The 13,927-nt window shown below is 36.9% G+C and overlaps 2 protein-coding genes across 2 annotated transcripts in view; one reads left to right on the top strand and one right to left on the bottom strand.

Annotated features, from left to right (window-relative positions):
• LOC148914211 (structural maintenance of chromosomes protein 5-like) overlaps positions 1-10,721 on the top strand; it is an 18,348-nt gene extending 7,627 nt beyond the window's left edge. The window contains 27 exon segments of the mRNA XM_089026620.1: positions 385-425; positions 427-459; positions 535-606; positions 918-1,058; positions 1,138-1,299; positions 1,510-1,581; positions 1,761-1,822; positions 2,178-2,253; positions 2,343-2,460; positions 2,569-2,723; positions 3,096-3,209; positions 3,283-3,377; positions 4,087-4,219; positions 4,819-4,866; positions 5,111-5,172; positions 5,284-5,350; positions 5,660-5,761; positions 5,850-5,917; positions 6,139-6,262; positions 7,202-7,324; positions 7,788-7,913; positions 7,989-8,084; positions 8,238-8,353; positions 8,658-8,763; positions 9,142-9,327; positions 9,464-9,559; positions 9,695-10,721. Of these exon segments, the coding sequence (XP_088882746.1) occupies positions 385-425; positions 427-459; positions 535-606; positions 918-1,058; positions 1,138-1,299; positions 1,510-1,581; positions 1,761-1,822; positions 2,178-2,253; positions 2,343-2,460; positions 2,569-2,723; positions 3,096-3,209; positions 3,283-3,377; positions 4,087-4,219; positions 4,819-4,866; positions 5,111-5,172; positions 5,284-5,350; positions 5,660-5,761; positions 5,850-5,917; positions 6,139-6,262; positions 7,202-7,324; positions 7,788-7,913; positions 7,989-8,084; positions 8,238-8,353; positions 8,658-8,763; positions 9,142-9,327; positions 9,464-9,559; positions 9,695-9,826 (2,726 nt within the window). The 3' untranslated portion in view covers positions 9,827-10,721.
• Positions 10,722-11,305: 584 nt separating this feature from the next.
• Positions 11,306-13,855, bottom strand: LOC116296560 (uncharacterized). Its single transcript, XM_089025641.1, has 2 exons — positions 13,245-13,855; positions 11,306-12,800 (listed from the first exon to the last, which is right to left on the bottom strand). Exon 2 carries the CDS (start codon positions 12,658-12,660, stop codon positions 11,878-11,880), a length of 783 nt encoding a protein of 260 aa, XP_088881767.1. The 5' UTR covers positions 12,661-12,800; positions 13,245-13,855; the 3' UTR covers positions 11,306-11,877.
• Positions 13,856-13,927: the final 72 nt, after the last annotated feature.

Genomic DNA, 13,927 nt, shown 5'->3' on the forward strand with positions numbered 1-13,927 from the left:
GACCGAAACCGCACAAAGTAGATGAGGGCCAAAGGGGCGGGGACCGGGAAGAGTCAGTAGAAAACGGGGGCGGCCACAGAGAGCACCGGGTACACGGAAGGAAGGCCGGGGGTGGGAAATAGTGGCAGATGAGCAAAGATCGGGGAGCGCGCGGTGCCAGAGGGGGCGGTGAGGAAAAGGAAAGAAGGATGAGGAGATGAAGCATTGGGCAGTGCTTCTCAATCCTTTTGGAAGTGATCTGCCAATCCCTGAGTGCTTTAATTAAACACTACACAGCAAGCAAGTTTTTTGTGTTTCTTTTATAGAATATGTGCTGTGTGTTCTCATAAAGCACTAACTCCTAACCAATGAAAAAGATCAGCTTTATAACAGTTATTTTATGATTTCTACTAAAGGATAGGGTGGTGGAATTTGCTAAGATGTCTCCCACAGCAGCTTTTGCTTGCCACTGAAGTAGCTGTAAGTAGATTTGTCTTTAAACTACATATTATAGCTGGTGTCTTAGATACTAAGAGATCTAATTCTATTTTGAAGGTTGGACCTATAGGAATGAGTGACAACCACCAGCAGCTCATTGAACTGAGAAAAAAAGAAAAAGAACTGGAGGTACAGTAGATTGTAAGGGTGGTGTAACAGCAGTGTGTTTGCCTTCCACCTCTGGGCTCAAAAGTTTTTCTCTAGTTTTCCTCCCAAACACATCATCCTAGATTCTATTTTCAACCTGTAAGTTGGTTCTGCCCAGAGGTTGCTGTTTGATGAAATTTCGTACATGGAAATTGATAGATGCATATGTGGTAATTTAGTATTGTTGATCCCAAGGGCCTTTACTCGCTTCCACAGCCCAGGGCAAGGAATCAATCTTTCAATCTAAATCTAGATATTGATAGTTCACATTTGGTACCATTTTATTGTCATAGTTGTCACTAAAGGAAAAGACAGATCACTTGGACAAGCTGAAGGAACAAAATCAACAACTTGAGCATGAAGTACGAAGATTTCAAGAAAGAGAGCGGCATTTGGAGAAAGTACAAATCCTGGAGAAAAAGAGACCATGGGCTGTAAGTTGCTGATGAAATTACTTATGACAGTAAAATAATTATGAAAAAAAACTTACTTGGTGAAACAATTCTATTCAAGGAATATGAAGAAGCAAGAGTGAAATTTGTGGAACTGAAGAATCTCAGAGAAGAGGCAAAGAAGAAACGGGACATTACCAAGAGACAGAATGCACCAATGCAACAGAATCTGAATGCAGTGGAAGCAGAACTAAAGGAACTAGATGCTGCTATGAAGCAACAGGTGGGAAAATGGATTTTTGGGAAAAGTTGAGGATCTTATCGCCCTGTCCAATGCCATTTAAGAAGTAGGCTGCTTTATGCTTCAGGAGTTTTATTAAGTTCTACTCTTCAAAATGGAGAAGTTTGTAACATGTTGAGTTGTAGTATAAGAAACATTTGCTTTGTGACTTCTAAAGCTCTGTGTAACCATTCAAAACTTTTTTCATTGAAGAATGATAATGGGAATGAGGTCATTCGAAAAGCTAAAGCAAAAAGTGACCAGCTAGAAAAGCTAAATGACCAGGTATGGTATTTACGTAATTATTTGTTATTTGATAGATAAATATTAGATATCATACATTTACCAACCCAGTGACTTCATGTGCTATTGTACTTCCTTCTGATTCATCTTACTATGGTCCACTAATTTCATGTACCCTTTATTATTGAGGATATATATGCATGTATTTTACATCTGTTAAGGTTGAAGAGCATATAAATCAACTGAAAGACATGAAAGATCAGGAAAAACGCAGAGAAAAGAAGTAAGTACACTATACCTGTAGTGTTAAGTATTAGAAAAATGGCCACTAAGTGTACTCTTCATTGGTGATGATAATGGGAATGATGATGGTAAGGATGTTGTCTGTCGCAATAGTGATAGTAGTACTAATGGAAATTAGCAGTAGTCACAAAATTGGTAGGGAATGTGGTGTGATTGATGATAACAATGATAGTGAATGATAGTGATGATGGTAGATTGTGGTGATAATGATGATATTGAGAATGTTGGGGATGAAGAAGATGATGATGATGAAGCTCTTTATGTACTGTATATCAAAACAGCATCTCAGAGTATAGAAAATCTTGTGTTTTAATTCTTGCTGTCTGATAAATCAGAATTGCAGATTTAGAACGACAGATACAGGGTACCCAAAATGAACTTGAAAAGCTTCCAGATCAATCAGACTTGCAGGTATCTATCTTATTACTGTCAATCATTCCCATGAAAGCCAATCAAACTACAGTGCTGTATATGAGTATGCTTCCTTTGTTGACTTTCAGCCCCAAATTGATGAAGTTACTAACAATGCCAGGAGGATCAATAGAGAACTGACTGGCATTCAGCAACAAGGAAGCAGGATTTTGGATGAAAAACGACACCTTACTGCCCAGACGCAGGGTATATTAGTTTTTATGATAGAAATAAATAGTTTACTGTTCATTGCAATTTGTCACTTAAATACTATTGATATTAATATTAACATTTTTTTTCCATTTTCTTTGTCAGATGTAACAAGTAGGTTGAACAAACTGGAGGACATGAAGAAATTGAGATTACAGTATCTACGCAATCACAACAGGGATACTTATAATGCAGTGATGTGGCTTAGAGAAAACAAGGACAAATTCAGCCACCCTGTTCATGAACCAATACTATTACAGGTATATCCATTCACCTTCAATTCCCATTCATTCATTTCATTCCCATTCATTCATTTCAATTCATTCATTTCATTCCCATTCATTCATTTCATTTCCATTTATTTGTTTTATTCCCATTTATTCATTTCAATTCATTCATTTCATTCCCATTCATTCATTTCATTCCCATTCATTCGTTTTATTCCCATTCATTCATTTCAATTCGTTCATTTCATTCCCATTCATTCATTTCATTCCCATTCATTCATTTCATTCCTATGTATTCATATGGCTTCAAGAAAACAAGAACAAAGTTACCCACCCTGTACATGAACCATTTCTCTTACAGTTATTCCCATTCATTCATTCACTCATTCACTCTTTCTTTACTAGGTGAATATGCATGATGTGAATAATGCAAAATATCTGGAGAAGCTGATATCCAGTAATGATCTAAGATCATTTGTGTTTGAGAGCAGAGACGATATGAAGCTGTTCTTTAATGAGGTAACTATATAAGCATACTTTTCATTCATCTTTTTTTATATATCTCAAAATCCATTTCTGTATTTTTTGATAGGTCAGAGATAAACAGAATTTAAAAGTAAATGGTGTTACTCCTCCTGATCATCCGCTGTCTAGCTTCAAACCATCTCGTAACATTGAAGATTTAAAGTAAGTATTTCTTCTGGTGTTAATATTTTCTTTCATTTGTTTTGCTATTTCTAAATGTAAGGAAATAAAGAGTGGTCTAGCAGTAGTGCACTTGCATCGCACTTGTCTCTCCTTTGATGCAAGGGTTTTTCTCTGGTTTTCTTTACTCTGCATAACCTAACAAACCAAATTCCAATTCATCTGTGAAGTAGCTAAGGACTTTTCTCTGGTTTTCTTTACTCTGCATAACCTAACAAACCAAATTCCAATTCATCTGTGAAGTAGCTAAGGACTTTTCTCGGGTTTTCTTTACTCTGCATTACCTAACAAACCAAATTCCAATTCATCTGTGAAGTAGCTAGGTAGGTCTTTTCTGAGTTCAATAAACAGGATGCATTGTGATCTAGATTTGGTGCAAACAACACCATATAAGGCTTTATGAACAACAGATATTTGTACCCAAGCTAGACCATAATGCACCATTTTCACTATCTCAGAAAAATTAATGTCTGTGGAGGAAGGAGAACCTGAGAAACTGGATAAAAACCGACAAAGTACAGGAGAGAACCAACAAGCAACTATAGTCATGTATATATGATACTGGCTTGGAATCAAACCTGAGTGGCATTAGTGAGAGATGAGTTCTCTCACCAACCTTGCTTTCCAATGTGCCTTGTTTTATTTATTTATTTTTCTTATCACGTTCATTCTTTTTTTAATGTATCATCAGACAATATGGTTTTCAGTGTTACCTAAAGGAACTCTTCACAGCCCCAGATGCTGTCATGAAGTATTTGTGTGATACATACAAAGCACATGAAATTCCTTTAGGAAATGATTGGACAACTAATAATGCAGAAAAGGTATTTTTAGTTCTTTATAAGCCTCCTCTGGAGACATCACTTTTCTTCTCTGGGCTTCCTGTAGAAAGTGTTGGGAGATGGAGACTTAGAAGAGAGAGATGAGAAAAGAAATAAACTCAACCAAGTGTTGCAGTCTTTCCTCCTTTTCTTGTTTTTCCACTTCAGTATCTATCAGCAAAAGTATTATATTACACAGCACAGGTAGCCCACCAAAGGGAAAAATGTATGCAGAAGAGATAAGAAAGGAGACTAACTTCCCTCACCCAATGTATTTGGACTAAGACTAGACTAGATCCTCATATCCAGAGAAAGCCTCATAAAAATACATCTTGAAAAAACCCTAATAAGACCCTCCTCACCCCTAGGAAAATCAAGGTGCCTTACACAGATGTCGATTCACCAGAACTATATTGGTGGCCCTTTGTAACACTAAAAGGTTGCATAAACAAAGTATTAAAACATCTGAGACTGCCTTACCGATTTAAAATATTGATCATTAATCATTTCTATGGAAGAGTTTGAATCTGGAATTTTCAATGGTCAACTTTACCAGCCAAAATGGGAAGTTTTGAGTGCTAATTTTTCCTTTGTACCATCAGGTTATAAATGAATCTGGAATAATGCATTTCTACACTCCAACATCAAGAGTAAGTGAATTAAGTTTTGTATTTATATTGATATATACCAATGATTTGAAATTGCTGGTAGAGAGTTAATCTTACCAGCAAATGAAAAAAAGCGGATGCAGCAGAGTTCATGGGTGGAGCAAGGATGCCCATCATGCAACATTTTTAATATGCAGTAGCACCAAGTTTGCTTTGGCTCACTCAAAATCTATTGTTCAAAATGTATGCCATATACTATAATTATAAAATCCTCTTCCCGCTGCAGTATATTGTAAAAAGGTCCAAGTATGGTAACAGAGAAAGATCAACACTTGTAGAAAATATCAGGTAAATACCTTATAATTCACAGAACAGAACAGAAGAAATAGCAAGATTTATTATATCACCTTAGCTTGATTGGGAATGCTGGGGTTTGACCTAACTGTTTTTGCTGTTTAGAGATGCAAGATTTTTCAACATTGCTGTTGACATGGTAGCAAAGAGACAACTTGAGGCAGAACTACAGGTGAAAACCATTTTTTCTTTTCATTTCCTTCCTTTATTTTTTTTCTATACAATCTCTTTTTTCATTCTGTAAAGTGCACCTCCCATCCATCTGTCCATCCGACGACCCATCCTTCCATTCACTCATCTGTCCATTTTTTCATATTATCTATCCATTCATCCATCCACACACTCTTCCATCCAAAAAAATTAATCTATCACTGGAGCTGCCAGAATTTATTAATATTTTCATCTATTTTCTATTTCTTCATCCATCCACTTATCCATTGTCACTCATTCATTTTATATTAATTTATTTTGCTTAACACAGGAAGTGAAATCACAGCTTCAAACTATGAATGCAAACTATCAACAACTAAAAGAACAAGAAACAGCATTAACTTCACAACTTGAAGAACTGAGAAACTCCAAGGTTTGTCACTATAGTAACATACTTTTATTCTAAAAACTTTTGGTCATCTTATGCTCATGCTTTGGCTAATTATTTTCTCTATTTTCAGAAAACACTGACTTCTCAACTTCAGAGGAGAAGAACACTTGCAAACCAGTTGGAAAACAAGCAAAAAACGTATAGCAAATATTGTTTTTAGTTAAAATTAAATACTTTATGTTATGTACAGTACAAAATATGTTTTCCAGTGATTGACTGAATCTCTGACTGGCTGGCTTGCTGCCTGATCGACATGAATGGTAGCTGACTTAGTGACTGACTCATTGACCGACTGTGTTGGTTTTATTGATTGATGGTTTGGCAAATACTGTTTCATCTATCTGTTTTTGATGTTAAAGGCTGGAGACAGTCAAAAATGAAGCACCAAACCTTGAGGCAGAGGAAGCAAAAGTACAGAAAGCAATAGATAAGACAAATAGCAAGAGAGCTGAAGTATTGGTGCAGTTCAAAGATGGCATCAAGGTAAGTAGTATGTATAAAAGAAAGGCTAGAAAACCCAGAGAACAACTAACAAATGCTGATCAGACACATGAAATTCTTGTCTGGCTTGCATTGAACCAGATCTTACTACAGAGATACAAATCAAGGGTGGTCTAATGTAGCAATAGTGCACTTGCCTCTCACCTTTGGGGTCTAGGGTTCAATTCCTGTAATCAGCATCACTACCTAAATTTCAATTTAACCTGTAAGTAATCAGCTGTGCCCTAACGCGGGTCAGCGTTAGGGCATTGATAAAATTTGAAGGTCTTTAAAGTGCTACTACGACGAAAATCGCTCAAACTTGGATTCAGCTGAAACTTCCTAAAAATACTCTTTAAAGGTCCAATAATCACTGTATGAAGTGTTTTCTCGATATTCAGTACGAAAGTATGATATTTTTACGATTATTTTTTGGAGTCTGTGACGTCATACACTCAACATCGAAAATCGCTCCATACATTTCTTTGTAGTTTATGATCAAAATATCAGTAGTAAAGGGAGAAAGAAATACCCAAACACCCCAAAATATAAATTATAGTCACAAGTAATGTGAAATAAGCACATTAGCCACCCTTTGGGCTTCATAGGAATAAAATATATTAAGGATTTATACACAAAGAAATATATGTAGCAATGTTTGATGTTGAGTGTATGACGTCACAGACTCCAAAAAATAATCGTAAAAATATCATACTTTCGTACTGAATATCGAGAAAACACTTCATACAGTGATTATTGGACCTTTAAAGAGTATTCTTAGGAAGTTTCCGCTGAATCCAAGTTTGAGCGATTTTCGTCGTAGTAGCACTTTAAGATACGACTCACAAACCACACATCTATTCATATATCTATTCATATATACAAATATACATCATATTCTTTTCAACTTACTCATTAACTTTATCATTCTTTTACTTTCAGCAATGTGTAAATGTTTGCAAAGAGAAGGTCAGAATCAGCCTTCAACATGCTAGACTTAGTGCAGAGAAAACAAGGATTGGTAATCAGTTCAGAGAAGCACAAGAGCAAGTCAAAAAAGCAGAGGTAACAATTGAATTACATTTATAATTTATATTCTAGATTATTATAACCTTAGAGACGCCATAATCTTTGACTATCACAGTGTGGGAGAGTTACTACTACAGAGCTAGGCTCAAACTAGGTGAAAGCCCAAAATCAAATTGGAATTTAGAAGTTGATTTTTATGGAGGGAAGAAAACCGGAGAACTTGGGAGAGAAAACTGTCAAAGCACAGGAGAGAACCAACAGGCAACTATACTCATATACAACGATGAGCCCAGGAATCAAACTCAGCTCACTTCGGTGAGAAGTGATGCATTAGCAGGGCACATCGATCTTGGGCTTTCATCTAGTTGGAGCCTAGCTCTGTTGTGATTGTCCCACGCTGTGATACAACAGCTAAAGGTTAATAGATAGGTTTATCACCCTTGCTTTGCTGATACAGTGTATATCTGTGTAAGTAATACTTGATTCTCTTATTCCTTAGGATGAATATGAGGCAGCACGAGCTAATTTAGAGAATCAGCGCCGTAGAGCTAGAAATCTGAAGAAAACAGCCCATGACAAAACTGGTATTCCTGAGGGAGAAGAAGTACCTTCAAGCCTGCGAGATGTAAATGATGATTTGATATAACCATTATGATATAGATTAATATGTTCAATAATTCATTTGATGTTGTTCATTTAGGCGTTTAAGTTGTATCCAGACACGTTAGATGAGATAGATGAACTGATCCATGAGCAGAGCGCAAGAGCTGAGTGTAACTATCAAACAGATCCTGGGGTGAGTGAAACACAGATTATCGATCTCTTTTAATACTCGTAAAATCCTATTGCTCTTGGGAATTGAATTCTTTGTCATTTAAAACAATTGTATTGTGCCTGCCATCTAACATGGCTGCCGTCATAAAGACACTGACTGTGGGTACCATTACAGGTAGTGAAAGAGTATGACAAGAGAAAGAAGGATATAAATAACATTACTACGCAGGTGGAATCTCAGGAAAGTGACCTTCAGTCAAAGCAACAAGAAATCAATGATCTAAAAGAAAGGTACAGTGATTATCATCCTTTTTGGTAACAATAGTGATGATGATTTGAAAAAAGGACTGGATTCCTTAGTAAGCTAGAAAAGTATAAAATAATGTTCATTGTGGTGTGTGTTAAATTGGGTTGATAATATTGAGATGCTGATGACATTGATGCTGCTGATTGTGGTGGTAATGATGGGGATGATGATGATAGAATGCAATGCTGCTGCTGTTGCTGATGGGATGATGGTGGTGATGGTGGCTGAATGATAGTGATATGATTATTTATCAAACATAATGGTTCTTATGATGTTTTTTCCCCACAGGTGGCTTACACCATTGGAAGATCTCATCAGTAAAATCAACATCAAATATGGACAGTTCTTCCGCATGATGGGATGTGCAGGAGAAGTTTCCCTTGCCAAGGACCAGGTTTGTATGGTACTGAAAAACTTTATGGGTGGATAGGTGGGTGGTCAGGTGGGTGGGTGGCTGGTGAGTGGTCAGGCAGGTGGCCAGGTGGGTGGTCAAGTGGGTGGGTGGCAGGTGAGTGGTTAGACAGGTGGCCAGGTGGGTGGGTGGGTGGGTATTTGGGGTGGCAAGGAGAATGGTGGTCTGGGAAACCAGGAGAGCAAATCTACTCTCATGATAGGAAAGTAGTAGACAAATACTAAGAGGTTAGTAGACTGAATATTGGTTATTTGGCTATTCCACATCTTACTCAGGCAAGTACTATTAGCACTGTCTTAGCCATGTCTTACATTTATATGAAAATCTTCATTTCAATCACATACTTTTGACTTTGATCAGGGAGAAAATGAATATGACAAGTATGGAATACAGATCAGAGTGAAATTCAGAGCAAAGGATTCACTACATGTGTTAAATCCCCACCATCAGAGTGGAGGAGAACGCAGCGTTTCTACCATGCTTTACCTCATGTCTATACAAGAAATGACTAGCTGTCCTTTCCGAGTAGTTGATGAAATCAACCAGGTAAGATTATAGTTGTTACAATTGTTACAATTGTTTGATAACTTAATAGCTTATGTTGTAACAGTATGTTGGTATTGTAAGCGTTTAGCAGAAAAAAATTAATTTTAGGTGAGTCTAATTTTTTCTTTCTTCCTAGGGTATGGATCCCAACAATGAGAGGCGTGTGTTTGAGTTGGTGGTTCAAACAGCCTGTAAAGAGGACACAGCTCAATATTTCCTTATTACTCCCAAGGTATGGCAAAAAGAACCAATACAGTTACCGTATATTGAAACTCTTTTCCTTTATTCAACAAAAATTCTCAATCTTAGTAAGTTGTTGATCTGTATGGGAAATACTGTAACACATTTTACATTTTTTTCACTCCAGCTTTTGCCAGATTTATGCTACACTGATAAAATGACAATATTATGTGTGTTCAATGGACACTGGATGTTACCACATACTAAATGGAACTTACAAGGATTCATTAAAAAAAGGAGAGCGCTATCAGCAGCATAACTGGTTACTCTATCAGATGGTCTCCATGGTAACATCCTCAAGACACTGCCATTCTAGTGTTGGATTACGTTGTAAATTTTATGAGCTATTATCATCCAAGGTAGTAGTTAGTTTTTTGTTTCTGTTCAAGAATTTGACACCCAGTATAAAAGAGAGCTATTTTTTGTGTTCACGAATTTAACACAAGGACAAAAGCTCTCTCCACTACATTATTTGTATTTATGCAAGATACACCCTGGCTGTTTGAGGTTGGGTCTGTCAGACTGATGCAGTTAATCCTGCAGGACACTGTCAGTGAAGGTAATGCCCACTCTCAAGCCATTGGTTACAGTTCATTCATCTATTTCACAGCAGAATCTTCTTGGTCTCTCTATTTCTATACTCTGTTCGCACTTAAAGGGGTTTAAACACCTTAATAATTATAGGATAATTGGATAAAACTAGAATGGGATTTTTGCCTGCCATTTGGCCCTGCTGCACAAAAATATCTTAATCCACTCTCAATGATTTATTTAATGCAGAAATTGTGTCCCAACGATAAAATCATGATTTTTTTGTAATATATTATTAGTACACAATTTACCAAGTATTTTGTTTCTGTAAACAGATGTCCAGTTATTAGAATTTAAATCAAGTTAAATGATATAAAACAAAGAATCACTAATATGGAAATAAACTATATAGGTTTTGCACCATTGTGCCCACGCCCACAATACAGCTTGGACTCAGATGGCAGAACAATAAAATGCCTTTTCTCTTGGAAATTGAATTCTTTTATTTAAAATGATTGTATTGTTCCTGCCATCTAACATGACTGCCGTCACATGATGGTGCAAAACCAATATTTGGATAGAGTCATTAATAATCAAACTTAATAAAATTAACTCACTTTAAACCTTTTGTATAATTGATCATGATAATTCCAACTGCCTTGTAGAAGCCACTATCTCATCAGGCTGTACATGCAAGTCCGTAACACCACAGGAATCCCAGGAAGTCTTTCATAAACTATGTCAGGGCAAGGGTAATGCGCCAATAGCCCACTTCCGAGATATGCTTCGGTTGTCACGCACAAAGGTTTCAGTATAAGGCTACGTGCTAAATGCTCAGTCATTCGTGACAACCGGTAAGAATAAATTTAATTTAGCACGTAGCCTCATACTGAAACCTTTGTGTGTGACAAGCGAAGCATATCTCGGAAGTGGGCTATTGAATTAGATTTTGAAATCAGGTTTTGAAGAGGAAGGAAAACCAGAGAACCCAGATAAAAACCCTCAAGTCAAGGGAGGGACCCAAAAAATTCTATTCACATGTGATGCCGAGTCCAGGAATACACCTGAGTCCAAAGATGTGAAGGGCAATATTGCATTGTTCAGATTTGTTACTGAACTTGGCATCACATTTATTTCATGTCACACTTGATTCCTTAAGTCTAGTTTTTCCACATAGCAATCATTCAAAAAGAAAAAAACACAGACGTGATTAACCTTCGAATCTTTATTTAGATTCCCATTAAACTTGATTTGTACAATATTTCTGAGTATACCAAAACAAATATAAAAATTGAAAGATTCGTGCACCGAATTACTAAAAAAACTCTAAAAATATTTCAAAGAATTCAAAAATGCTTATGATAAGACAACATTAAACGGATATTTTTCTATGGCTTGATTATATATGCAGTGTGATTATAGTTGAATACATGTATGTACATAGAATAACCAGCCAAATACCTGGCTATACGTTTTGGATTCCCATTCCGTAGACACAAAAAATGTTGAATTCAAGGACTATACCTATTTCTGCAAAGAATAGAAAGGAACTAATATAGAAACAACATTCAAATCTTTTATACCGAATACCTTAAGATTACTGTTCTCACCTATTTGGTACTTTGAGCATTTTTATCATGGGTTAATGGACACTATACCCTGGATATCACCAACAACAGATCTTAAGGTATAATCATGTAGATAATCAAGTTTAGTTTGATGTAAAAAGCTTCAGTACTTAAAGACTTTAGAGACTGTACATGTATCATTCTTAAGAATTTAGTTGCAGCTGCTTAAACGTTGGACAAGAATACTTCTTAGAGTCTGTGTTTCTTTAGTTAGTTCTTCTAGTTGTGCTTTCAGTGCAGCATTAGATTCTATCAGTTCTTTTTCTTTTTGGAATAGTTCCTCTTCCCTTTGCCTTCTTGTTGCTCTGCAGACTCTAGAGGCAGCATTGTTCTTTATTCTCCTCTGGGTAGCTTTATCACTAGATGTGTGGTTGGCAATTTGCTGTGGTTTGGCTCTTTTGGCTGCTGGTTCTTCTGTAGCAGGGTTCTTGCATTTAATTGAAGTAACAGTCTCGGGAAAGATTTCACCTGCATCTACCGTAGAGCCTTCAGGGACGGGTTCTCCAGTGTGTGTCTGATCTTTCTCAAGAAGCTCGAGTATTTGCAGAAGATCAACATCGATGTTGTCAGAAGATGTACTCTCTGCATACGTACTGGTGTAGTTGCTTGTGTCGCAGGATTCTACTGATAAAACACTTCCAGGGGACAACACAGAGTGAACCTCTGTTGGGTCCTGCATTACAGGTGTAGGTGCTTCTTCAACTACTTCAATATTAAGAACCTCATCTTCTTGATTATCATTACTAGCAAGTGCAGTTTCTGCAAGGATGCTGTCCAGGTCTGCCATCAAATCTTTGATTGCGATAGTTTGAGGCTCTTCCTTGGGCATGAGAATTTCTGGTAGGAGAGTGCATGCGTCTGCATCTACACCGGGTATGAGCTCAGGAAAGAGGTTACTAAAGTCCATGAATTCTTCAAAGAAGGGATCTGCCATGTCTTGGTCTGGCTGGGAATCGTCAAAACAGCTCCCGCTACTGGGGAACAGCTTGTCTTCTTGTGTGTCTTCAGTCTTAACGGACACAAAATTTATATCTTTGTTGGATATAATACTGTCAGTTAACTGGCTAAAGTTTTCTGGAAAAAAATTAAAATATTGTAATTAAAATTGTGCAATTAAGATTAATTTAATGGAAAAACTATGGGAAAATTCTCATATCTTAGTATTAACTACTCTATTATTACGATATAGATATTATATAGATACTATATTTGTAAACTTATCATGTCTAAATAAATATTATCATCATGGCATCTTTTTTTTTCTCTCTCTCTGTCATTTCAATTCACAATAACTAGCTGGACAAGCATAGGCTTTATTATTATTATTTTAGTGCTAACTAGCACTTCATTGGCTTTTCTGATCGACTGACATATGTAAATTTATTGGAATAATTTCCAAAACTTTGCAATTAATGCCGTTCGATAACACTCGAAAGGCTTTACATTAATAAAGCCTGATAACTGTCATTGATCTCATTTTAAACAAAAGTTAAAAGTTTTCTTTTCGTTTATTCTTACCTGTAAATATTTCACTTGATATTGGGGTTTCGTTTGTCGCTTTGTGAGATCCAACGGCGCAGTCGCTCTCGAAGGAATCTCTTTCGGATTTTACTATTATTTTCTGCTCGATAGGCTCTCGGAACGTACTTCTTGTGGCACCGAATTCGCTTGGAATATCTTCCTTGAATTTCTCCGGTGCGACAGTGAAGTTGCTTGATTCCTCGACTAGATTGGACGGGCACGGTGACTGCGCTAAAAACACAGTATCCTTCTTGATTTTCGTCTCGATTGTCGTCCTGCAGTTGAGATTGCTCTGTTCCAAACTGTAGGAACTGTAGCTCCGCGAGGGACAAGAGAAGGGCTTGGATTTGTTCTGATTTTCGATCCATTTTGAATTTGCTGTAAAACAGTATTCTTCGCTTGGTTCTGAAATGTTATCAAACGTTTGTAGTAGAAATGAGATGGTTAGCGCGGATTGGGGGCGCTAACGAGAAGTGAGCTCGTGAAGTTCTCCCCAGCTTTGGTCAAGAAGCCTTCTTGTTCAACCAGTCAAAGATCGTGTATCCTTCACCAACAAGCGATCAACTTCGCTTCTATCGGTGAACATGTAAGATTTAGCTGGTCTTGCACTATTTCTACTGATGGTGGTGCAATACATAGACCAAAAATAGTAACATACGAAACCACCAATACGTCATTTT

Source organism: Actinia tenebrosa, unplaced genomic scaffold (genome assembly GCF_029948245.1).
Source record: "Actinia tenebrosa isolate PJP-AT-01 unplaced genomic scaffold, QUT_ActTen_1.0 PGA_scaffold0__85_contigs__length_37466705, whole genome shotgun sequence".
NCBI lineage: Eukaryota > Metazoa > Cnidaria > Anthozoa > Actiniaria > Actiniidae > Actinia > Actinia tenebrosa.